Source organism: Peromyscus eremicus, chromosome 15 (genome assembly GCF_949786415.1).
Source record: "Peromyscus eremicus chromosome 15, PerEre_H2_v1, whole genome shotgun sequence".
Taxonomy (NCBI): domain Eukaryota; kingdom Metazoa; phylum Chordata; class Mammalia; order Rodentia; family Cricetidae; genus Peromyscus; species Peromyscus eremicus.
The window spans coordinates 36,045,979-36,070,288 of record NC_081431.1 but is presented as its reverse complement, the minus strand read 5'-3'; the positions used below and the strand labels follow the sequence as shown (position 1 = coordinate 36,070,288).

At 42.2% G+C, this 24,310-nt stretch overlaps 1 protein-coding gene across 1 annotated transcript in view; it reads left to right on the top strand.

Annotated features, from left to right (window-relative positions):
* The window catches only part of Astn1 (astrotactin 1), a 214,955-nt gene that overhangs the window by 112,595 nt on the left and 78,050 nt on the right, over positions 1-24,310 (top strand). Inside the window, exons 9-14 of the mRNA XM_059280177.1 lie at positions 930-1,004; positions 8,344-8,481; positions 8,913-9,063; positions 17,699-17,865; positions 20,885-21,079; positions 22,430-22,557. Coding sequence (XP_059136160.1) covers positions 930-1,004; positions 8,344-8,481; positions 8,913-9,063; positions 17,699-17,865; positions 20,885-21,079; positions 22,430-22,557 — 854 coding nt within the window. The remainder of the gene's footprint in view (positions 1-929; positions 1,005-8,343; positions 8,482-8,912; positions 9,064-17,698; positions 17,866-20,884; positions 21,080-22,429; positions 22,558-24,310) is intronic.

The following is a 24,310-nucleotide window of genomic DNA, read 5'->3' as shown; positions in this document are numbered from 1 at the left end:
TAATTGAAAGACTAAGCCCACCCAGTGTACACAACAGCTCAATACTTAACCCAAGTTCTAGGCTTTACTAAGACTTGTTGGAATGAATAGGTCATTTGGGATTTCCATGGCTGAGCTATCAAAAAGATACACATTGTTTAAAAGAGATCTTTTTCTACTTTTTAGAATGCTTGCCACTACCCAGACGTTTGCTAGCAGGGTGGAGCTGATAATGACTTGAAAAGAACTAATTGCTTCTGTTTGTATGAGGGTCATTAAAAATGTTTGGATACATCTGGAATATCCCAAACACGAAGGACCCTCACATCATTTTGAGTAGGGAGAGGAAACAGTGAAGAGTCTGACCTATGACCTTTGACCTAAGATTTTCTTAATCTTCTTGAGGGTCTGTAAAGTTGCTGTTATTAACTCATTATTTTTTATGTATTTATTTATTTAGCAAATGAAGAGGTGGAGTCAGCAAGGCAAACTATCCATCTTACTCAAACAGCTGGCTCAGTAGCAGAACAGGCTTTGACTATGGAAATGCCTAGTTTCAAAGAACTTGGCTTTTTAAATATATCATGCCCCCATCTTTCTTAAGTAAGGCAAATATAGGTTTCTGTGAAAGTACAACAGAAGAAGCGTGAATTGTGCCTGAGTCCTATCTTACTCTATATAGCAACAATGTCATGTTTTACAATTTCTCCTTTCTTGGTACTTCAGTGATTTGTTTCTTGTTTTTTTTTGTTTTTGTTTTTTTTTAATACTAACTTTGTTCTTGGTCCCTTTCCTGGGTTCAAAGTTGTACATGAGCTCACATTTATGAGCTTCTTGAGGGCAAGGAATATGTACTCTTCTTCTTTGGGTCCTTAGGACCTAGCACAGTACCTGACATGAAGAGAGTATTTGTTGAGTGGACTTTAATTGAATGATGTTTCTCATTTTAGGCCTTGGCCTTATACAATATTTCAACGAGGCTTTGACCTGGTTTTGGGAGAGCAGCCCTCTGATAAAATATTCAGGTAAGTTCACATCCAAGGATGCGCTTGTGTATGTCTATAAGCTCAGTGCTCCACCTCCCATTGAACATTTCCATTGTTAAACATGGGACACATTTGGACTCGTTCTGTCTACTTAGAACAAAAGTACTTGACCCAGATCATACCCGGTGGCAGCATGGAGGGCTGTGAAGTCAGAGAGATTCTGTTTGGGTCCAATTTCATTCCTTGCCAGCTCAGTGAGCTTCAGTAATGTGCTTAAACTCTCCGAGCCTCCAGGTTCCCCATTTGTTAAATGGGGCTGTATTGCATGCCTGGCTGGATTATTGTGAGGGATATATGAGATAATACAGGGAAAGTCCCCAGCACAAAATCTGGCACAGAACAGGCAATTAATGTCAGTTTCTGCCTCTCCACTTTACATCTAATTTGCACCTTCCTCATAGAGTCTTGAGTTGTTCAAAATTAATCTCTCCCACCCCTGCCTTCCTCCATTCTAAACTCTACCTTATTATTATTTTCTTTTATCTATTACCCTCCTGATCAAATCTGATGATTCTAGTCCCTCCCAATTTCTACCTGCATATCTAGTAATAGCACATATTACGAAGACTCACAAGCGAAGGGAGAATTTGGGTGCCAGCCATGAACTATTGAATTTTCATAAAATTTAATTCACACCAGGCCTTTTCTGGAACACAAGCTTATTTCCAATCTAAGATCTTATTGTTCATTCCTGTAGTCAGTTTGTTCTTCACTTAACATACATTTACCACGTACCTACTTAGAGCCAGAGGTTGTGCTTGGCCTGGCATATGGTCTTTGTCTTCTTCCATGAGCAAGCCCACTTTTGGAGGAAGTGAACAGACCTTCACAGGTGGATATTGTCAAAGAATGAGCTCAATTACTACATGCCATTGCTGGAAAGATGGTGAGTGGTGGATGTAGCACAAATCCTAATGGGTCTTAATACAAACCTGGAGCCAGATATTGGAGTAAATGCTGAAAGATCAGAGAGACAAAGGAGCAAGCCACAGCCATATATCTTTCCTTGACAACTCCTCATCCTGAAAGAGGCTGAGCTCCTGTTTCCTCCTGCCCTATATTCCTCTCTCCATCCGACCATATCACTTCCTGTCTCCACCTCCCTAGTGCTGTAATTAAAGGCATGAGATCCCAAATGCTGGGATCAAAGGTGTATGCCACTGCTGCCTGGCTCTGTTTTTCTTTCAGACTGGATCAATCTTGTGTAGCCCATTGTGGCTTGAACTCACAGAAATCCGTCTGCCTCTGCCTCCCGAGTGCTATGATTAAAGGTGTGAGCCGCCATTGCCTGGCCTCTATGGCTAACTAGTGGCTTAGCTCCACACTCTGATCTTCAGGCAAGCCTTATTTGTTATTCACAATCACCACAGATGGAGGACAGGTGGAGAGCTTGCTTCCTTGTTACGGTAGTCAGGCAGTTGGCTGAGGCTCACTTATTTCTACCTTCTCTAACCCTTTCTCCATCAGTCACACCTAGCTTTGGTGTTGATTTTTGTCCCTGCTTTCACCCTCTTGAGCCCATTACCACATGCAAATTGTGCCATCCCTCCTCATGACTTAGGATGGGCACAGCTATAGTTCACATTTACATGACCTCTTCTTCAAATGGCCTCTACTGGCCCTTCAGTCTCCTGAGTGTCTCTCCGGGGGCAGGATGGGTCAAGTTAATGATGCCGGCTACCAGCTGCATTTGAATACTTCTATTCAAAGAGAAATCAGCAATATTCCTTATACTTAAATTTTCTAACAATGGTTTTTCATTGGATGACTTTTCCCAATTTTCTCATTGTTCAACTGCCAGGACCATTGAAGGTTAAAAAAAAAAAAGTGACAGGAAATCATGAGAGGTTTCATTGATTAACATAAATAAGGTCTCTGTTTGCTACAAATTGTAAATTAATAGTAAAAAACAAAGGTTTTAGTCAAATCTCTATAAGAGCAGAACTTGCAAATGAAAATATGCTTCATTTCTACAAGCATCATTTTTTTTTTCAAACCTGTTGGCTGCCAAATGGACGTGACAGCCACACACTACTAGAGAGGGGAGCAGGTGTGTGGTTTAATCCATGACTTCACTGCCTCAGGAGCCAGTGGGGTGATCAATATGTTATTAGCAAGTTTGGTTCCTAACACAGTAATAACTCTTTTCTCAAATGAATACAATGGGTTGTGCTTCGCTTATCTGGGGCACTGTTAAATTAAAACCGTTTTGGCATCTAAGTCAACCGTTTGCCAATGGAAACTCTGAGAAAAGTGTGATCTGGTCAGTGACGAAAATTGGTTATTATTTGTTGTTGTACTGATTCATGATTTTTATCGTAATCAATTCCAAGTCACTGCATATTTCTTTAACATATGAAATAGAGTTTAAATTCTGGCAGTCAAATCTTTCCACCACTGAATGTTGACATTCCACTATTAAGTAAGTTGCTCTTCTCCTACGGAATTTTCCATTCTTAGTCAAATCTATCTTCTACTCTCTCCAATTCATTGTAGCCACAATTTTCTCATACTCTATCATTTCTATCATTCAGCAAGATTGAATCTTTTACTCCTAATATAAACATTGAACATTTCCATGGTCCAGACCAGGTCTCCACATCTGTCATCTCTTGAACATTTATTATTACAAAGCACTGTTTCAGATGCTGTAGGTATGACCTTGATAGGCTTGACAAAGAAAGCGTTTAGACTTGCCCAAGAGGTGGCCTTTTATCCCTGGCCCTATGTGCTAATTCCTAGGCATTATAAGGACCAAAGCACCTGGCACAAACCAAATTTATTCAAAAGTACTGGGAGTTGTACCCAGGGAATGAATACTTTCTAAAGACATCATGGTAAATTTCATCTACAGCCATGATTGACAAACACTGACATACAGCTTCTGTACTGTTTCACAATAAATGACTTTAGTAGTTAATTATCAATTAATTTACCTTAGACTTATTTTTAACATGGCTATTTGCTTCTGAATAAGATGGTTACTTTCTTGAAGAAAGAGCTTTATGGATTTGACACAGTTTTGAACATGTAGTAGGCCTTTGGCAGGTATATATAGGCAGTTATTTTAGGTATCTCCCAAGCTCTTGAAATCAGACAAGGAAAGGCTATGGATAGTGAACCCAACTTTGAAAGTCATCAATCCCAAGCTAGATGCAAGAGGGCCCTGGTTCACTCAGCTGTGTTTTTACACCAAAGATATTCTCATGGTGCTTCATTGTGAAGATCCATCCATTCCACTGAACTCTCTGGTGCCAAGAACTAGGTTAGAGTCTCTATAACCTTCCCTTCAAGTGTGTACCTTCGTCCCTGAGAAGAATACCTTGTCCTAGATGAAACTAGCCTGGGGAAGGGTAAAGATGCCAGGTCAAGAGCTATTATGTTTTCCTACATTCTATTTTGCACCAAATGAGGGAGTCCACAGGCATACTCTGTCCAACACTGGCTAATGAGTGTTTGCCTCTGGACAGAAATTTCTAGCTGGGTTTTAATAGCATAAAACTGAGTCCTCAAAAGAAGTGGTCACCACCAGCTGTCTCTAGAGAAGGCCCAACGTGGGAGAGCATTCCAGATGCTCACTCAGCTTCCTTTGGGTGGTGTTTTTAAAGTCATCCCTGCCAAATTTGCATGAATGAGGGACAGATGAGATTTCAGGACACAGCTTTTTTTCTAACAGCTTAGACTATATTTGGTTTTTGGAGTTGTTCAGTAGATTTTGTGGATGAAAGAAAGTTTTAGAATTTCATAGGCACCAGCCATCATGGGCTGTCAAGCTGCTGGGATCCATATCTGACCAACTCCATCTTTCTTTTCTACAAAGAGTTGACCTTTGGGAGGTCACTGACCTCCTTATGCTATTAAATGGTGTGTTTGTAAAATGGAACCAAAGAACTCACTGGAGAAGGCCATCATGATAAATGAGTAGCTCTGCCAAGTGCCTGCCTTTCTGAGAGTTCTCAGTGTTAGTTTCATTCCACATCTAACTTGGCTTCCCTTACGGGGTTTCACCTTGACTCTACCACAGACTAGAGGAGACTACATTGCTTTGCTTGTTAACTAATAGAGCAGTTCATCTTCTGCTTCTCATGGAAACTATGTCTTGGTCATCCGACTCAGAGGTTAGCTCACATCCTGTTTACCATGAAGGATTAGCTTCATCAATGTATTCCTTAAATTTGCACCTCATGGGTTTGTCACCCAGATGCCATTAAAAATGAAGGAACAAGTGAGCTGGAGAGATGGCTCAGTGGTTAAAAGCACTGGCTGCTCTTTCCGAGGTCCTGAGTTCAATTCCCAGCCACCACATGGTGGCTCACAGCCATCCTTAATGAGGTTTGGTGCCCTCTTCTGGCAGAACACTGTATATGAAATAAATAAACAAATCTTTAAAAAAAAGAAAATGAAGGAACAAAATATTATATTAATTAATAACTACTTATTGAGTGACATCCTTAGTCTGTTGTGTTAAATGCCCTCTGCTACCCAAGAATGCATATTCTCCTTAGTGATGATGAACCCATGAAAAAGACATGTACAATTCAATACATGAATTGCAGCAGAGATTATGTAATGTGGAAAGCAGAGAGTCACTTGCTTGGCCTGAGTGTTGAAAACCAAGCTTGTGGGAGAACTTTCTGGAAGGGTCTGTGACTGTAAATGAGTGTTTAAGTGAGTCAGTTGAGGTGAATAGGAGATAAAATCCAGAAAGAAATAATAGTAGAAGCAAGAGTAAAGTGATGAAAGGTGTCGAAGGGTGTTAGGAACTACAATCATATGATATGGAAGAAACAGAAGTATGAAGCAGAGCTGGGAGTCAGAAGAAGCTAGAGATGTCATCCGAGTGTCACCTTCAGAACTTTGAACTTTGCATTCACAGGAATATGCCAAAGAGTTTCAGCTGGGTCATGTTATAGATGGCTTTTTCTTAGGAACACTGTGAAATGGCTGGGCAGGAACCCCACTTTTCCATGAAAATAATTAGCCATCACAAATGTACTAGAACTACCAAATATTTCCTAAAACCTGTTATATTATCCAAGTAAAAGTATAATTTTAAGCAAAATAGAAAGCAAAGGTCAATGCCCAATGAGCCACAGAATCCTAATGCCATTCAAACTTGTGGTTGTTCTGAAATGGTGCATGTTAATGTTGCCCTTGTTCAAGCTGACTCGTATGAGTGACTACCTCTAGAATGTCCTTTATGACATCATACAAATGCCTGAAGGTTATTGTTGTGGGATATTTGTACACTGTGTGAAGATACATTGTTGTAATTGGTTTAATAAAGAGCTAAATGGTCAATAGTTAAGCAGGAAGAAGTTAGGTGGAATTTCCAGGGACAGAGAGGACTTTGGGAGAAGAGGGGTTAGGAGACATCAGGAGATGCAGAGAAAGCAGGATGTGCAGGAGGAGAAGAAACAGCCACGAGACATGTGGCAGAATGTAGATTAATGTAAATGAGTTAATTTAAGTTGTAAGAGCTAGTTAGGAACAAGCCTAAGCTAAGGCCGAACTTTCATAATTAATAAAAAGTCTCTGTGTCATTATTTGGGAACTGACAGGACAGAGAAAGACTCATTACATACTGTTCTTATACCCAGTACCAGCTGTTCAAGTGCTTGTCTGTACAGCAGGGCCTCCTAAAAGAGCCATGACTCTGTATGACTTGAGCCTACCTGAAAGACTACTTACTTTCCCAGATCCTATGTGGATATTTGAGCCCCATGCTGGACACCATATGTAATGATTTTTGCACACCCCCGCCCCACCCAGTCATAGCTTGCCTACTACCTCACATTCCTAGATGCAGGAAGATCTGAAAGCCTTTTGCAGAATGAGAGATACCTCAGAGCATCTCTAGAAACTCAAGATGATTCAGAACAGTAGAGGACTAAGAAACAGAGAAGAGATGGGAGAAATATCTACCAAATCAGGCCATATCCCACTTCTACAGAGATGTACCACTCTCCTAGAATCCCTTATGGTGATGCTGGAACCTGCCTTCTCTTTCAGCAACTCTAATGGCAAGGACTGTCATGTAGGTAATGGGAAGAAACCACATAGCTGGGCATCCCCAGTCTGTAGATCTGTTCTGCGGCCAGCATTCTGGGGCTGGCTACATACTTCATAAACAAATTATAAGGCACCAGTCTGCTTTCCTAACATCTCGGGCAACCCAGAGAGAGAAGAGAAGACTCTGTGGGCTAGAGGAGAGAGGAGCAAAGCTTGAAATGCGGCTGTGACCAGCGTGCTGATGGCACCGGCACAGCGTTCTGCTTAATTGCACATATCCTTCCATTGTTCCTCCCTCCACAGCAGGTTGGGAGGAGACACTAGGCTGCCACCGCCTTGTGCTATTCCACCCACGTTGGCTTTTATCCCTTAGACTATTTTTTTTTACTGTGAATACAGAGCATTTTAATGTCTTTGAGATGAAATGAATGAATAAATAAACAAATAATCTCTCCTGGTTTCCTTAAGCTCTCCCTTGAAATGCTGATTGATTCTTTTATTCCTTTTAGCTCTTGTTATAAGAATAAATAAAAAAAAAAGTCTTCCCTGCATCCCATGGGTTATCGTTGTCAGTTCAGGGTGTGGGCAGGAGTTCAGAAAATAAATCTGGGCCTGTTTTGTTCATTTGTTCTCATTTGTCCGTCTCTCTCTTCTCACCCCTGGAGGCCCCTGACTTCAGTCACTTCTATTCCTGTTATACAGAAACCAGAAAAGGAAACCTTCCTGTCTTTTCCATTTCTGGGCTCCCCCAGGCAGGGAGAAACCCTGGCTTCCACTGCACTGCAGCATACAGCCACAGGATGAGGATGGGGGTGGCCAGTATCCCTTCTCAACTAAACTGCTTCCAATTTTCATATGACTTAACACAAAGGAGGCCCAGCTTCAAACCTGGAAAATCTGAAGCTCACTTTTTATGGCTTGATAAAAGACACTTCTGATATCTAGTGAATGGGCACCATAATCAGATCTTCTGCTCTTTGGCCCCATGAGTGGGCTGAGGCCTCTCTGTCTTCCTGTGACTCAGTCCTGCTGCCCATGCCAGACTATTTCAACCGTTTCACCTGTCTGAAGAGAACTGCAAGGGATGGGGAGGATGAGACAGGAGAGAGTAATGCCCACATTCCAGATGCTCTGGTATAATTCCTATGTTACATCATAACTCCTTTGTGTGGGGGGGTCTCTGTAGTCACCTGGCATGTGGGTACCTGCAGAGTCTTCAGGAAGGCTGAAGAGGAGGCAGCTAGTGACAGAATGCTAGTGGGCAGTTATGCTCAGCTGTAACCACCCAGTGTGTGTGTCCACGCAGATTTACCTACACTCTCGGGGAAGGCATGTGGTTGCCCCTCAGCAAGAGCTTTGTGATTCCACCAGCTGAACTGGCAATCAATCCGTCCGCCAAGTGTAAGACCGACATGACTGTGATGGAAGACGCTGTGGAGGTCAGGTGAGGCCCGGGGGAGGGGGCATACAGCAAGTTCAAGTTGGCAAGCTGCCTTCAAATTCCCCATATACACAGTGAGGATCTGATATTTATTTGGGTCAATATTGCATAATCCCAGGCTCATTCACTGGAAGAGGACATAAAATTAGAGTTTGTAAGCACTTCCCACAAACCTCAAGGACTGACAGGCAATAAAATGTTAATATCCTTGCCTACATTCATATCTCCTTCTTTGACCAGGCATTATAACATTGGCTCATTTCCCAGATATGGTGAATGCCCATGATTTGTTAGCTCAGGGCTTTGAATGTGGATAATCTTCAATTTTTCATAGAAGAGGGAGACCAGAAAAAGCAGACCAGGTTGGAACATGGAATGTAAGAACACTTGTTGCTTTTGGAATCCCTTGATTCCTCCATTGCTTCTTCATACAGAGAGGAGCTGATGACATCATCATCCTTTGACAGCCTGGAAGTCCTCTTAGACTCCTTTGGGCCAGTGCGTGACTGCAGCAAAGATAACGGAGGCTGCAGTAAGAATTTCCGCTGCATTTCAGATCGCAAGTTGGACTCTACTGGTTGCGTGGTATGTCAGTTCTCCTATCCTATAGGCTACTGTCTGGGGTGGGGGTGACATGTGATATAACCATACAGAAGGAGGTATGTGTGATAGCTGGCTGTGGCCACCATCTAGTCTAAATTAAGACTTTTTCTCTTGATAGGAATGAGGAGTTAATCAGTCCATCAAGAAGTACCCACAGAGCACTACCAGGTTTTCTAGACCTTCCCAGAGAGACTTCCATAGATTTGAATAGTGGAGTCTTCCCAGTCTTATAAGATAGTTGGTAGGAGCTATTTGAAAGCTAATGAATTGCTCCAACAAATGACGTTGGCTCCAAGCCTAATAGGAAATTTTAGGAGAAATCCACCCACAGCTAGGAAAGTGAAACGAGTTAAGTTATGCTCGACATGGTAGAGAAAAACACGAACAAAAATGGCATCGGGGATGAGAGACGGCTCAGTTGTTAAAGACTAAGGCTGACAGCAAAAAAGCATGGGGTTCTCAGCACCCATGCTTACCTCTCCAGCTTCCTCTGTAGAGGCAGGCATCCATGAGAGTTGGAGGAAGACCTTGTCTACATAATGAGTTCTAGGCCAGCCAGGGCTGCACAGACCCTATATATTGTGATCAGTTGGCGCTTAGATCAAGGAAATCGTGCTTCTCTAAGAAGTGGGTTTCTGCTTTGTTTTGCTTTTTATTTTCAGATCTATAGACTTAGCTAGTTTTAAAAAAAGGTGATATTGTTAACCAGTAAGACTTTGGGGGCTAGGTTGTCCTATGCTAGCTCCCAGGTTATAGAAGTGAAAATGGTTCTGGACCAGGAAGGTACATGGAGGCAGGAGCTGATGGGGCCACCAGGGCTGGTTCCTTTATGTTTGCCATTGCTGTTCCCACTAACACAATCATCTGTTTTTAGTCCTATATTCTTTAGAAGTTTAGAGGGGAGAATCATGAAATATTTAGGAGCTAGAGGGGCTTGGTCAGGGAAGGATGGCAGGGAAGATGTTCAAAGTGAGAACAGAAGAGGTAGGGAACATTCACTGAGACACAGTCTGCACTATTGGCTTGGGGAAAGGACTGGGAACTTTCAGCCCTAGCGGGGAGTATGGTGCCCCATTTAACTTCCCATTCTGACAGCCGTAATGTAGGAGGGGACCCAGAGCACGGGAAAGCTGTGAGGATGCTGAGCCAACCCCATCTTTCACCCTCCTTCTTGCCCAGCTCTGAGCATCTGTTCCATTCAGGGATCTGTTAGGTGTCCATGATGAATGTCTATCTGGTGTCCAGGGTGTCGTCTCCAAGCTGGTACCAACTAAGCTGCAGCTGGGAGGGGTCTGGCTTACATCAGAAACAAGTGGACATGAAGAAAGGCAAAGGAAAGATAAAGCTGCATGGCAGATAGGAGGATCTGGCAGATACCCAAAGAGGACAAAGAAGAACAGGGGGAATCTCGGGGAAATACAAAGGAAAGCACTTGTTAGTCCATGGCTTCCACAGGCAGCCAGGAGGTGAGCTGACGCCCTTCCGTGCTCTCCTCCTTTGGCCAGTTCCACACATCTGAGTTTCCCAGGAGACAATTTCACTGTTCAAATGAGCTCCAAGATGAGGTACTTTGTTTTTCTCTTTTACTATCCAGCATGCTTCTCTTTACGCCAATTTCAACCTTTCATTCCTTATTATTTTCTGGGGTCATTTTAAGTACTGAAACCTGGGCATGCACCTATGTGATCCTCTCTTGCCCACCCTTGTTAGCCACCTACACGTGGTTTGAATATTCATACGCAAGAATTGACTCCCTCATTCTTGCTACTTCGTCTTATGAGGACCCTGCCTCCAGGGTAGGAGTTGCCTATCAGGTACCTTCTCTTGGCCATCCTTGGCCTTTCACTTGGCATGTAGCTGTGCTGATGGAGTCCTACAGTTTCTACATTGTAATCTGTGAGACGGAGCTAGCAGGAATAGCTCTGATGAATATGCATTTGCAGAATTGGAGCCACTGCAGAAAGTCACCCAGTTATACCAGCACTGTATTAGCATAATTCTTTGAAGTCACTACTCCACGTGGCTCCTAGAGGGAAAGGGGCCAGGCCGATTGGCAGACACAACCCATTCACTGTTTCTCATTGGCTATGAAGCAAATAATCCCTAAGCAGAAGGGTAGAGTATGTGAGAGCTCATACATGTCATTACAAGACTTGTGATCCTACTGAAAAGATGACTAGGGATCTGACTTTGAACCTGACCTGACTCTACTGGGCATTTGTATTATCTCAAGGTCCTGGTATGTTAGCAGAGTGGTCCTTCATCTGGAGGTAGGCCAGAGGCAAAGATAATCCATACATACTGCAATTTGAAAATTGACCCACCTCTGCATATAGACCTTATTTTCAGTCTTTTGTGTGTTGAATAGAAAGACTTCCCAAGAAAGACATATGCTTATGAAAAGAGAAAAACATGAGAAATGAGAGCATGCTGGACCTTCATGAACCAGGGAAGGAGTCAGAGATAGGAACTTTGAAGAACCTGCAGCTGCATGTTTCCTAATTTAACCCAAGCCAGACAGGCAGGATTCATGTTACGTCCATACCCTCCGCTCAAAGAATTCTAGAATGAATTCTTTCTAGGAAGGCTCTTTCAATCATGCATCAACTCCTGGGGGGTTATTGCCTCCAGTTAATTACCCCGTTGTTTATGTAGTCTCCAAGGACAGGAAACAAATACCTGTGAAAGCCAGAACCTTGTGCAAACCTCAACACACAAAAAATGCAACTGCTCTCCAACAACCAGGGGCTGGGAAAAGCTTCCAGAGGATTCCCAGAGCATAAAGCTGCCACCCACTACTAATGGCCAGACCTCACTCACTGTCCTCAAAGTCTCCTCCATCAGACACCTTCATATTGTTGCTGGAACAAACCACACTGATCTTAGTGGCTTAAAGCTATACACATGTAATATATTGCAATTCTACATGCAAATCCAGGATGTGCTTCTCATTGGGCTGAAATTCAGGAATGGTCAGGGCTATATTCCTTCCTGTAGGTCCTGGAGAGAATCAATTCCTTTACCTTTTTCAGCTTCTGGATTCCATACACTTTTCTCAATTCAGGTCTCTGAACTAACTAAAACCAGAGATACTGTATTTTTCTAACCATTATTCTGTAGCTTATTTCTTTTCCATTCTGTGTTCCTCTTCCACTTTGAACACTCCTGTGGTTACATCAAGCCAATCTAAATAATTCCAGATAATCCTCTCATCTAAAGATCCTTGATTTAATCTTATCTATAAAGTCTTTTTGGCCATGTAGGGTTAGATATGCTCTTACATTTCTATGAATGTATTACAGACAAATTTGGATGAACCATCCATGAGTAATGGCAGTGGGAATTGAATAGACTTAGCAAACAGAACACCACACCCCCACCCAAACCCAGTTTTCATGAAGGCTTCCTCATCAACTATTATAGTGCTTGTATGTATGTGTGTGGGGGGAGTGCATTTGTGCCATCATGTGGAGGCCAGAGGGAAACATCAATTGCCTTTCTTAATCACTTTCTACCTTATTCTTTAAGATGAGATCTCTCACTAAACCTAGATCTGAAGAATTCAGTGAGACAACCTTGCTAAAAGCCACAAAGCCCCAGAGATCCTTATGTGTATATCTCCCTGGTGCTGAGGTTACAGGCACTCATACAGACCAGGTTTGTACTTCTATGGGTGTAGGGAATGTGAACTCACATCCTCATGCTTGGGCAACAATCACTTTACTGACTGATCCATCTTGCCAACCCCCTTCACTCTTATCAAGCCACCTACTAAGGTTCAACATAAAATGTGTCCTGAAAGTTAGAAGACTACTACCGCTGCTATACCAAAAGTAAAGAAAATAGGAAATCCCACATTTATTCCTCAGCTACACGCTCACACTCATGCTGAAAATGGCCAACAAATGCTTTTGCTTTGTAAGAGATTGAAATACACTAGATAAGTAGACAGTGGACATGAAAGGAGCAGGATCAACAACCCTGCATCTTGTGTGTGAAACACATGACCTTCCCTGCCTGGCCATTATGCTCAGTGACCCTGATTCCCTTCCTCCACCTGCTGTCCACTACGTTTTCCCATAACATGTGTCATTTTTACCTTTGCTGGAGCACAGATGTTCAGGGACCATTAGGGATGAGCATCTCTCCTCTCTGTAGGACAATAGGTAAATTAATACACTTCAGAGATTTCTAGAGAAATTGGGGCAGGCAACCATAACAGCCTGAAATATAAATTTAACTCTATCACACTCTTCCCCTTGGGAGAATTCCTGCATATCTTGGACCAGTATGTCAAAGCCCATCAAGAAATTGTGGAAATCATCACTTGCAAAATGAATGAGATTGCCACGTAGTAAAAAAGAACCTATTTCCAGTAGAAAATGTGGCCACATGCCTTATGAATCATCCAAGTAAGGTGAGGCAAGCTGAGCTGCTGAAATCTGTCCCTCTTCTCCCAGGGGACACAAATAAGCTCATGTGTCCATCACTCATACCCATCTGCCAACAGAGTATCTACTTTGTAATCTGGAACTGAGATATGTGGTCTCCAATTTATTCTCCTAAGTAATTAATCAACCAAAACTCATTGGTAGAAAAAGAGGGGGAAAGATGGCAAAGAAAGGGATTTGAATGGGAAAATCATTTTAATCTCATTAGCAAATTATGCCTTAGACTAGTAATGAGTCAAGAAGCCATGAACATCTCATGAAAGATGATTAACCTTGTGTATTTTAGGGGTCACTGAAATATGAGCTCATTTATTAGATCTTCCTGGTGGGGGAGGGCTATGGTTATAATAAATGGAGTTTTCTTTTTAAGTCTGTAGTTCATAAAGTCTCTGGGACTGCTGAATATAACCTATGCAAAGTGGGGTTAACATATGACCTTGTGGCTCTCTCCTGGGCAAATGTTTCTCATTCAATGACCAAATGGAAGGATTACCCACAGCCAGGAGGAGAGAATACCCAAGTCTTGCCAGCAGAAAATATTTCTATAGACAAGGGCTTCTCAGACCCCATGGCTAGAGCTGCACTTACTTCCAGAAGCAGGACCACAGCTGATTGTATCCTCTCTTTATAGTCAGGTCAAGAATGTGAGGAAAACTGAAATTTGAATGTATTAACAGAGGGAAGACACATGAAAAACCAAATTTATTCCATGGATGATTGAATGATTAGCTCCCTAGGGAATGGGTGCTCTGGATACCAAGAGCTATAAAGAAATCTCAGTTTTTCATTTCAACATTTTTTTTCCTGGAAATATTTCTAAAATGCTCTGAACTGCTGCCCAAGTTAGTTACAGTACAATAAAGATAATTGCATCTTTCTCAGTGACTGAGGATCATGTTTTGCCTTCAAGGTCATCACTCTAGACAGCTTGCAGTGTTTTGTTCTAAAATAGTTCCACTAATAACATGGTGTGTGTGTGTGTGTGTGTGTGTGTGAAGAGGGACACACAAAAAACATTAGGCTAAATCTATAAGTCCATAATTGATCTAAGAATATGCTTCAGAAATGGCTCAAAATAGTCAAACAGCAAATCTACAGGGTGGCTTACACTGTTGGTGCGTTGCCTTTCTTTCTTCCAAGGAATCCAGATTTGATCACAGGTGTACAATGACATGTCAGAAACACACACAAGCTTTGGAGTCAGACAGATCTAGGCCCAACGTTTGTTTCTGCCATTTCCTACCATAGTGGCCTTAAACAAGTTTGTTTCTCTGAGTTACCTAAAAATGGAGAAGATACAGTATACCTGTGTTATTGGAACTGCAGAAAATACACATAAATAAAAATGGACTACAAAAAGAATTGCCTAATTCATTATAGCTATGGTTATTAATTTAGCTTTACTTATAAGAAAAAAAAAATCTAATGTGGACAAAATAGCTAATGTTGTCTTCTCTCCAAATCTTTTAAGAGAATCTAAACATCAGGTGGTCCACTTAGGAGCAGCCATGGTCATCTAGGCATGATGGGCCAGGCAAGATGGAAATATGCTAGGACGTGGAATTCCAGAACAAAGCCTGCTTCTGTTTCATTCAGTGAAGTCTTTGTCAAAAGTTGTGCATGATGGAGCACTCTGAAAAAAGCAGGTGGCTGAGAAGCTAGGGAGTCCTGGCTGGGGACTGATAGAGCTATCTGGTGTGAGGGTTGAAATTATGCTAAGCAGTATTGGCAGGACAACTGGCTTTATCTCTGCTTGATGGATTCTAACAAGCTTTATAAAAAGGGGGAAGGGGAGGGGGGAACAACTCCTGGCCACCAATACAAGACATTTAATTCCAATAACACTTTGTGTTTCCATATCCAAATCATGCCTGGGCAGCCACATGGTGCCTAAGCCAGCCTCCTCTGGTGACACATCTGGCCTAACAGCTGGGTGGCCGAGAAGCTTGATGGGGGTGGGCAACAAATCGTGGGGTGCAGTCCTTAGCTTCTTCATTTGCTTGTTTGCCATCATAACCATTATGGGGAACATCTGGGTGTACACAGCAGGGGACAGCCCTTGGAACTGGCTTTAAATACTGCCACCTTCCAGCTTTCCATCTGCCTTCTTGGGAAGAGGAGATGGACCAAGCTGGAGGCCTGGCGGGTCTTGGGGGGGGCATTCGTTTAGGAAATCGCAGAATTGGTGTCAGTAAACAGTGCATATCCTGCTGTGATAGTTGACTGGGGAAGGAGGAGGGAGGAGAGGTGGCTTTTCAGAGACACATCAGCCAAGCACTAAGCTCCGTACTAAGCCAAGGTGCCTGGCAGAAGAGCAAGAGGACAAGCCAGACAGTGGAGAGTGAAAGGAGACAGGATAGATGATAGATAAATTGATAGATGATAGATATATGATTGATAGGTGATAGATTGATTGATAGGTAGGTAGGTAGATAGATAGATAGATAGATATATGATAGATAGAGATATATAGATCGATAGATAGATAAAACAAAATAAAATATAGTTATTAAAATCCTGAGTTTTGGAATCAAATCTAGACATGCTCTCAGCTCTGCCCCACTCCAGCTGCTCAAGCCTGGCCTTCATGTATGCCTTCTGCCCAGCCTGTTAGAATCAGTGTTAATATTAATGCATAACATCTTCACACAGGCACAAGGATCCAGGTGGCAAAAATTAAAATAAAATCTAAAAAATTAAAAATAGGATTTTAGAGATTCTAGTGCAATATCAGGGGTTCCTTTGTCCCTGAATGAGGCTACCACAGGAACTTATGAGAGAAAATAGTGTAGGCTCAGTTTTCAGTAAATAGGTCTGTCACTCAAGAGCCTGAATGTGACATAGGAGATGATGGAGCCACTGAATCAGAATGCCACAGACGATCTGCCAGGGATTCAAATGTGGACCTGCTTGAAACAGCTATGATTCTAGGAGTTAAACACTCTGTGCCTTGTTTCCTCATATGGGTCACACTTCTCACCTCATGGGCTGTTCTGAGGGTTGGTGTCTTAGTTAGGGATTTTTATTACTGTGAAGAGACACCATGACCAGGGCAACACTTATAAAGAAACATTTATGGGGCAGGAGGGGATCTCACTTACAGTTTCAGAGGTTCAGTCCATTATCATCATGGCAAAGAACATGGCAGCATGCAGGCAGATGTAGTGCTAGAGCTGAGAGTCCTACCTCTTGATTGAGAGGCAACAGGAAGTTGACTGATTGTCACACTGAAGCTTGAGAAAAGAGACCTTAAAGCCTGTCCCCACAGTGACACACTTCCTCCAACAAGGCCACACCTCCTAATAGTGCCACTCCCTTTGGGGGTCATTTTCTTTCAAACCACCACAGTTGGATTAGACAATGAGGTAGGCCACTTGCTGGGGTCTGTGAAAGCGTTGCTGGGGCTCACCTTGTTCCATGATCTTTCCTGGAATCTGAGAGTTTTATGATTTCCTCCTTTGCCATTACCCTTGGGAAGTTGACTGAGGACAACTGGGGCAGAAGAACGAATGTTTCACATTAAACTAGCTGGCCACACCCAAGCAGAACACCCATGGGTGCTCATGTACTAGGTGCTGTCGGCGGTGTAGCTTCCAAGGGGTGTCTTTGAGACAGCAAGTTGATGAGCCCAGGATTTTCCACTGTGAGGGGCATCACACTCCTCTCCCAGGCTGCAGAAGAAGTCTCTTCCCACCCTCAGACAGGCAACCCTGGCTCACTCCATTTCTCCAACGTTGCCAACAGGTACCAACCTTGATAAAGTGCCCTTTTAATGTGGAGTTCAAACAGCACCATGGCTCTGCCTAGTCCCCAGGAATCCCTGCTTAATGCATTTTATTTCTGGCCCATCACTTCCCCTCTTCTGCCAGCCCGAGGTCCAATTAGGAAGCAGCATTCTTCTCTTGCTCTGTCTCCCCACATAGCTCCATGCCAGCCTGCTCAGAGCCAAAGGCTTAATGCAAATGTGTGCGAGTTGTGCCCAGAGAGAAGCAGAAAGATGTTTAAAAAAAAAAAGAAAAGGTTCTTTGCTTTTAAAGGGATGCAAAAAGGCAAAAGGAAATCCATGGATTATTCGCCAGGGGTAATAGTTTCACATGGAGTGTGTCAGTGGCTGCAATTGGGTCTTCTTTTTACCCACTGATGTGGATGCTTTCTGGTTGTGCCAGTGCCCTTCGGGACTCAGCCCTATGAAGGACAGCTCAGGCTGCTATGACCGCCACATTGGAGTGGACTGTTCAGATGGTTTCAACGGCGGCTGCGAACAGCTGTGTCTCCAGCAGATGGCGCCTTTTCCAGATGACCCCACCTTATACAACATCCTCATGTTTTGCGGGTGAGTGAGCAGCCATGAGGTTGCTGGGCCAAGGGACTTTGAGTGCTGAAACCTTAGTAGGTCCTTGTTAATGGACTGGTCATTCCCTAGGCTCTAAGGAGAGAGCTGGTAGAACAGGATGAGCACTTTGATAGTCTAACATAGAGGAACCTTATGGCAAGTCTAATCCAGAGGCTACAGAAATGCAGCCTCTGGCTTACCTGAAAGGAAAAATTAACTGCATGGTTTACATAAATCATTGCCCAATTAAGCCAGGGTGTTCCAAGCGTTGCCTTTGAGGAACTATGTTAATGATGTATTTTGGGACAGAAACTATTCCCATGGTCCAAAACTTGAGAAAGACTATGTGAAACTACCAGAGTATCAAAGAAGGGAAGGAGAAAGAAATGCAAACTTCAAATTCTGCTCCCAGAGTTCCTGCAGTTTGCACAGCCCTCCCTCCTTCTGCAAAGTTATTAGTCCCCCCCCCCCCCAGTCTATGCTCTTCCTGTGATCAGCTCTCTCCCCTACCCATGTGAGGGAACAGGGTGGGCAATGCCACCCCATTTCACAGGTGAGAAAAGGAATGTCCAGGGAGGTGAATGATCTCCCTCAAGACTGGAAAGTTAGTAAATGAGAAAATTAGGAGCAAAATTCCAGGCCCTTTTGACTTTTTAAAAGCTCTGCAGTTTTCTCAAAATTTAAATTTGTATCGCTGAGTGAAATTATATTTAAAGCCATTTTCATGCTATATTTATCAAGTAAATAGAGATTTAGCCAATTCTGCTATGCCCAGCGATTGCTTATCTATCCTTTTCTCCCTTCCGAACCCCCACCCCCTGCTTCTGCCTCCCACTCTCCCACTCTCCCACCCCACCCTGTTGCTGCAAGTCAGTTGGGGTGCTCACACACCACACTGACCACTAGGCTGCTGAAGAAAGTAGCATTTAGGTTCGTGTCTTCAAGAATCTCACCATCTAATCAGCTTGCAATGGAAATCAATGTTTAAAGTCATAAAACTATGTTAGGGGCTTGCTAAAAGCCGGTGCCTGCTGAGTAACCATGAAAAGATTTCCAGTGCACTTGTACTGTTAGTTTATTGTATTTTATCTCATTTCTTTGCAATTGAGCAATTTTCATATTTAGTTTCTTGTAAAATCCCATTCCATAAATAGAAGCTTGCTCTAAATTTTAATGTTCTCTGTAATGTGACCATTAAGGTTGACCCACTTCAATTAATGGAAGCAGACTCAGCCAAAGTTACATCCTTTTTTATTTACTGTATGTACATTTCATCACCCGCTTGTGCAGAGAACCTAGTTAGGTGTTAGATACAAGAGGAACAGCAGGATGACCAGCCTAATCTCCCCTCTCAAAAAAGTTTGCTGTGTAATGCTTGGACAGAAGAATGAGAAATGGAGCCATATGTAAGAGACAGGCAGGTATCAAGATGTTTAAGGTAGACTGAAATGGGACCAGTCAGCTTTAGCCCCCATCACCCAAACTCTAGTTTATATGGCTAGAGGAAGGAGCCATTTCAAGGTCTTGTCCCAGACCTCCTCTGAGTCATGGAGTCAGTTCTCTGTGGGCCTTGAATCATGCCGGTTCCCTGAACAAAAGCCATGATTTCTCACTGGACTTTCTTTCTGGTTTCAGTTGGAAATAGGCACACGTTGATTAGTCTTACCCAAGGCACTATATATAGTCTTTCAGATATGTCCTGATTTGAGATTCTTGGACACAGAGCAAATCACATGCACAATTCAAATGCTCTATTCACACCTGTTCACACAACTGTATAAATGGGAAACGGGGAGAATTAGCAGTTCAGGTTGCTTGCCCCATGGCCCTCATTTGCACCTCTGCTAATAATAACAGCACCATTTAGCCAGCACGAGCTGTGCTTTCAGGATGGTGTAAGTTTTATATGTTGAATATATAAATTAATTTCCTCAACACTCTAGTGCAACAGCTACCCCTCCCACCCTTCCTGCAGTTTTGGAAATGAAACCTCACAAGAGTTGAAGCAGCTGGCCCAGAGTTACAGTTAAGGACAGCATTAATGTTGTTACAGTATTATGTCTACTTTTAAAAACTATCATCCTTTGGGCCTCTATAAAGGACTGAAGCTTTTAACCTATCACAGTTACTACAGATAGTGATCGTTGATGTGTTCAGTATCATAATCATCTTAAAATTTTAAATTTGTTCTATTTCTAAGGAGGGAACGAAATCTTTATTTTTTAAAAAAACAATGGCAGCCTTATTAAAGAATTAAGTCTTACTTGAGTTAATAAGTGTATCTTACTCATAAAATAACTACAAATAAAGTTCAATTAATGACTTATGAGTCACTGACCCATGGTTACCAAATTAGTATTACTTTCCCATTAGAGCAACACAACACGGAAAGCAGTGAGGAGGCGATTGTTGGTTTATGGAGCACACAGGACTCACACTGTGCCCTGGCATCTATTTAGTTCAGGATGTCAGCACTGAGTGGAAGGGAGTTTGTATGAGCTGGTGGTTTGTTTGTATGTACTCAAACAGAGCACAGCTAGAAGATCACAAATCTCCCTCATTTCTTAGTTGACTTACCACAAGACCAGATTTGAGAGTTATTAATTTCTTAAGCACACTATTACTCTTTTGCTGCCTAATTACCCTACAAACAAATGCAGAAGCTCCACAGAATATTCTTGAGAAAAATGCTGGCATACCTTATATTTAAGTATGTTAACTCATTTGTAAGCTGATCTCCTCTAATCCTTAACTTTAGAAATCAGAGGGCTAGGACAGGTGGAGTCCGAAAAGACTTACCGCTTAAGGAAAAATAAACATTCGATGTGGTCATGATGAAAAGTGCCTCAATTTATAGATGTATGAAGCTGAGTTTTAAGAGACCTAAATCAAAAGGTTTATTCCTCGTTTGAGGTCATCTAACATTTCTCCACAGGCATTGATCCCAATTTATTGTGTTGATTTGCCCTGATGACTCATTGACGAATAACTTCTTATCTTGAGTTCTCTATCCCATTAGGTGTATCGAAGACTACAAGCTTGGGGTGGATGGACGGTCTTGTCAACTTGTCACAGAGACCTGCCCAGAGGGAGGTGATTGTGCAGAAAGCAGAGAGGTCCCTATGAACCAGACTCTCTTTGGGGAAATGTTCTTTGGTTACAACAACCAGTCCAAAGAAGTAGCTGCTGGACAGGTGCTAAAAGGAACATTCAGGTGAACGTCATATGCACAGAGCTGACTTTTCAGGGGTGTTGTGTAGCTTCTGCTCTGAAGAGCCTTATTCTTGCATGAAGTTGTATATCTTAGATCAGAGTGATCGTGAGATACCTAAAGGGACAGATTGTGTTCTTGCCCATAATCCTGTTCAAGTCTACACTCTTCATTCAAGAATCCAAGAAGCATGCTGGGTGTATGATAAAACCTTAAACAAAATCTTACCTTCAAGATTTCACATTGAAGCCACACCAAAATGTTCAAGTTCTATTTTACCTCCAAATCTTAAGACCTGGCTTGTGAACAGCATCTCTCAGAGTGTGTTCAAAGGATTCTTGGATATCACCAAACCTCTTCAGGGAGTACTTAGGTCCTACCTATTTGAAAGCCAAATTTCTTTCATATATTTCAAGTAAAATAACATGTTGTAATATGTTGGATTCAGTTGTGAGAATCCAGTTGTCTTCTACTAAGTCAGACATTTAAAAATATAAAATAATGCCATTGCCCTTTTTCCCATAATACGTTGATATTGAATGTGTTTATTGGTACTTGAATAGTAATTTTTAAAATTTTATCTTTTAATTTCAAACATGGTAAATATTGACATTTATGATCATGGCCAAATATTTGTGACATTTAATTATTTTGAAGATTGAAAGCACCTCTGTGAACAAAACATTTTGAACCATTTATTTAGAAACTCTACGAGAGATTCCCCATTTGACCCTTATACTGGTTCTTCCTTGCGCTATTTGAATTTACTTAGAAGCCATGGGAATATGCTTTCCATGAGATGATGATGATGATTATGACAGTAGTGATGTCAGTATTCTAACATAAAACATGACCTTATAGCAATCTAATCTATGCTCGTAGGAACAAAAGGGAGGCAAATTTTCAAGGTAGTTCTTGTATTCAGCTCCTGTTTCTGTCATGGACAAGAAACTTTACAAGTATTTTCCATTTTCAACAATGGAATTGGTTTTCCAGGGCAATAAGTGTGGTATCAGAATTGGTCTTGTGATAGCCAGAGTATTCTCTGTATTCTACAAATGTAACTGAGAGCACTGGCATCTTGTAGAGATGGAGTCAGAGGGGACACCTGGGGTGGAGGGAAACATTCTCTACCCTGCCCATAGACTTCTTCAGCTGATTCACCTCTCATCTCCATGCCCCCTTTACCTCCCTTATTCATGTGACTAACTCATGTCATGTGTACCAAATGTGTCTCAAGGTGAAGCATGACTTTTGGACCAGAAAGATCTTTTACACTGTGTGTTGAAATATGGACTGCATGCTGAAGAGTACCGTGGATAGGCAGAAAATGAACATTTGCTCTGTTTCTAGACAAAACAACTTTGCTCGTGGTTTAGACCAGCAACTGCCAGATGGTCTTGTGGTTGCCACTGTCCCACTGGAGAATCAGTGTCTAGAGGAAATCTCAGAGCCCACCCCTGACCCTGACTTCCTGACTGGTAAGTGTGCCTTCATTTATACAGCCAAACCCAGGCAGATATCCAGAATTTCTTAAAATCATGGCACTCGCTTGACCATGGTAATTTTTGTTCCCAAAGTCAGTCGTTTCATTCAAACATGATAAACGATCTGTTATAAAAATCAAACATTATTAGGATTAATTATCAGTAAAATTGTCAATATTCTCATGTAATTACTACAAAATGGCTGTGATAATATATTTTTCTTGCTAAATTTTATAGAAATTCTTCAAGGGGTGGGGGAAAATGCCACAATGGATGTATATACATTCAGAGGCTTTGGTATGTAAGTCATAGAGGCAGAGAGAAGATGGAGTATATCCATCCCCTGAACATGCATTAATAGTGTAGTCCCTGCGCAGAATTTCTGAAGCAGTGAGATAAGACAGAGACTGACAGAGTTTTGTTATCCAGTGACCCTGTGTTTGAATCTAGCTCTGTTGTGTGAAGGCCTCTTGATCCCTCATCATGTAAAGGGGACAATAAATCCTGCCCCTCTATTGTTTAATGCCACAGTTCCTTCTCTTGGTCTATGTGGGACAGAGATGTAACTTCATTAGCGGAGGCAGGGCCCATAGGTTGGGCTGTTTCTTTCTGGGCCTTGGCTTCTGGGTAGATCATGTTTGAGCTAAGAAGGGGCTTTGAGATGCTTGAACTCTAGAAATCAGTAACTTGGGATTTGGCATCATTTGCTAGAACAATATGCTTGAGCTCAATTTCATTGGTTATGCTTGTTTCTTCATTATCCCTCCACCTTATTCATTCTGTCTTCCTTATTCTATCCCTTCTGCCTCCTTTCCTCCATTTTTTAATGAATGGCTGAGCATAAGCCTTCAGCAGATACCAGGGATTAGAAGTGGTTCTTCCCGAGGCAATGAAGCATAGTAATTATTAGCGTGGGCTCCAGAGCCTGGCAGCTGGGTTCTGCTCCTTACTCGTCTAAGTTCAGGACAAGTTATTTAAGTTCTCTGTGCCACTGTGTCTTTCACCTTTAAAAATGTGTATTATAACACCGTCTTCCCCATAGAATTGATATGAGAGACTAGCACTAATGAAAGTGATTCTTAACACACCGTGGCATGTGTGTTTGTTAACTAAATAAATAGACCAATGAGAAGTACTGTTCAGCATGTCCAGCCTGTGGCTGCATGTGGTGGGAAGTGTAGCCTAGCACAAAATGGTAAACTTACTTATAACCCAATGAGATATTTTGTTGATTTTTTGCTTACTTTCTTTCTTTTCGGTACTCCATTTCTTGAGCTTGAGTTTTGTGGATGATTACATTATTTCTCAACAGTGTCATATCTCAGTATCAAAAAAGGTGCCTACGCCTCCTTTGTGTCTTCTCTATAGTAGGGAAGGAAGCAGCATAAAGTAATAATAAAAAATAGATACATTCTGGGCCTTCCAGGAATCTCTTCAAAATCAAAAATCAGTTGTCTGTGGAAAACTGACTAAACACACACACACACACACACACACACACACACACACACACACACACACACAGTATTAACATGTAGACTCCGAAGTGCTTCCTAAAAAACGTAGGTCTCTAGCATCACTTCCATTTTGTTTACTGAGAAACACTCCGCTCTCTTTCTCTGTCTCTCTGTCTCTGTCTCTGTCTCTGTCTCTCTGTGTGTGTGTGTGCTGTGTACTTATAAAGGAGGCTTGGGGGCTGGCGCCTACAAACAAGGCAAGTTCCATGCTTCTAATGAGCTGCTTGTTT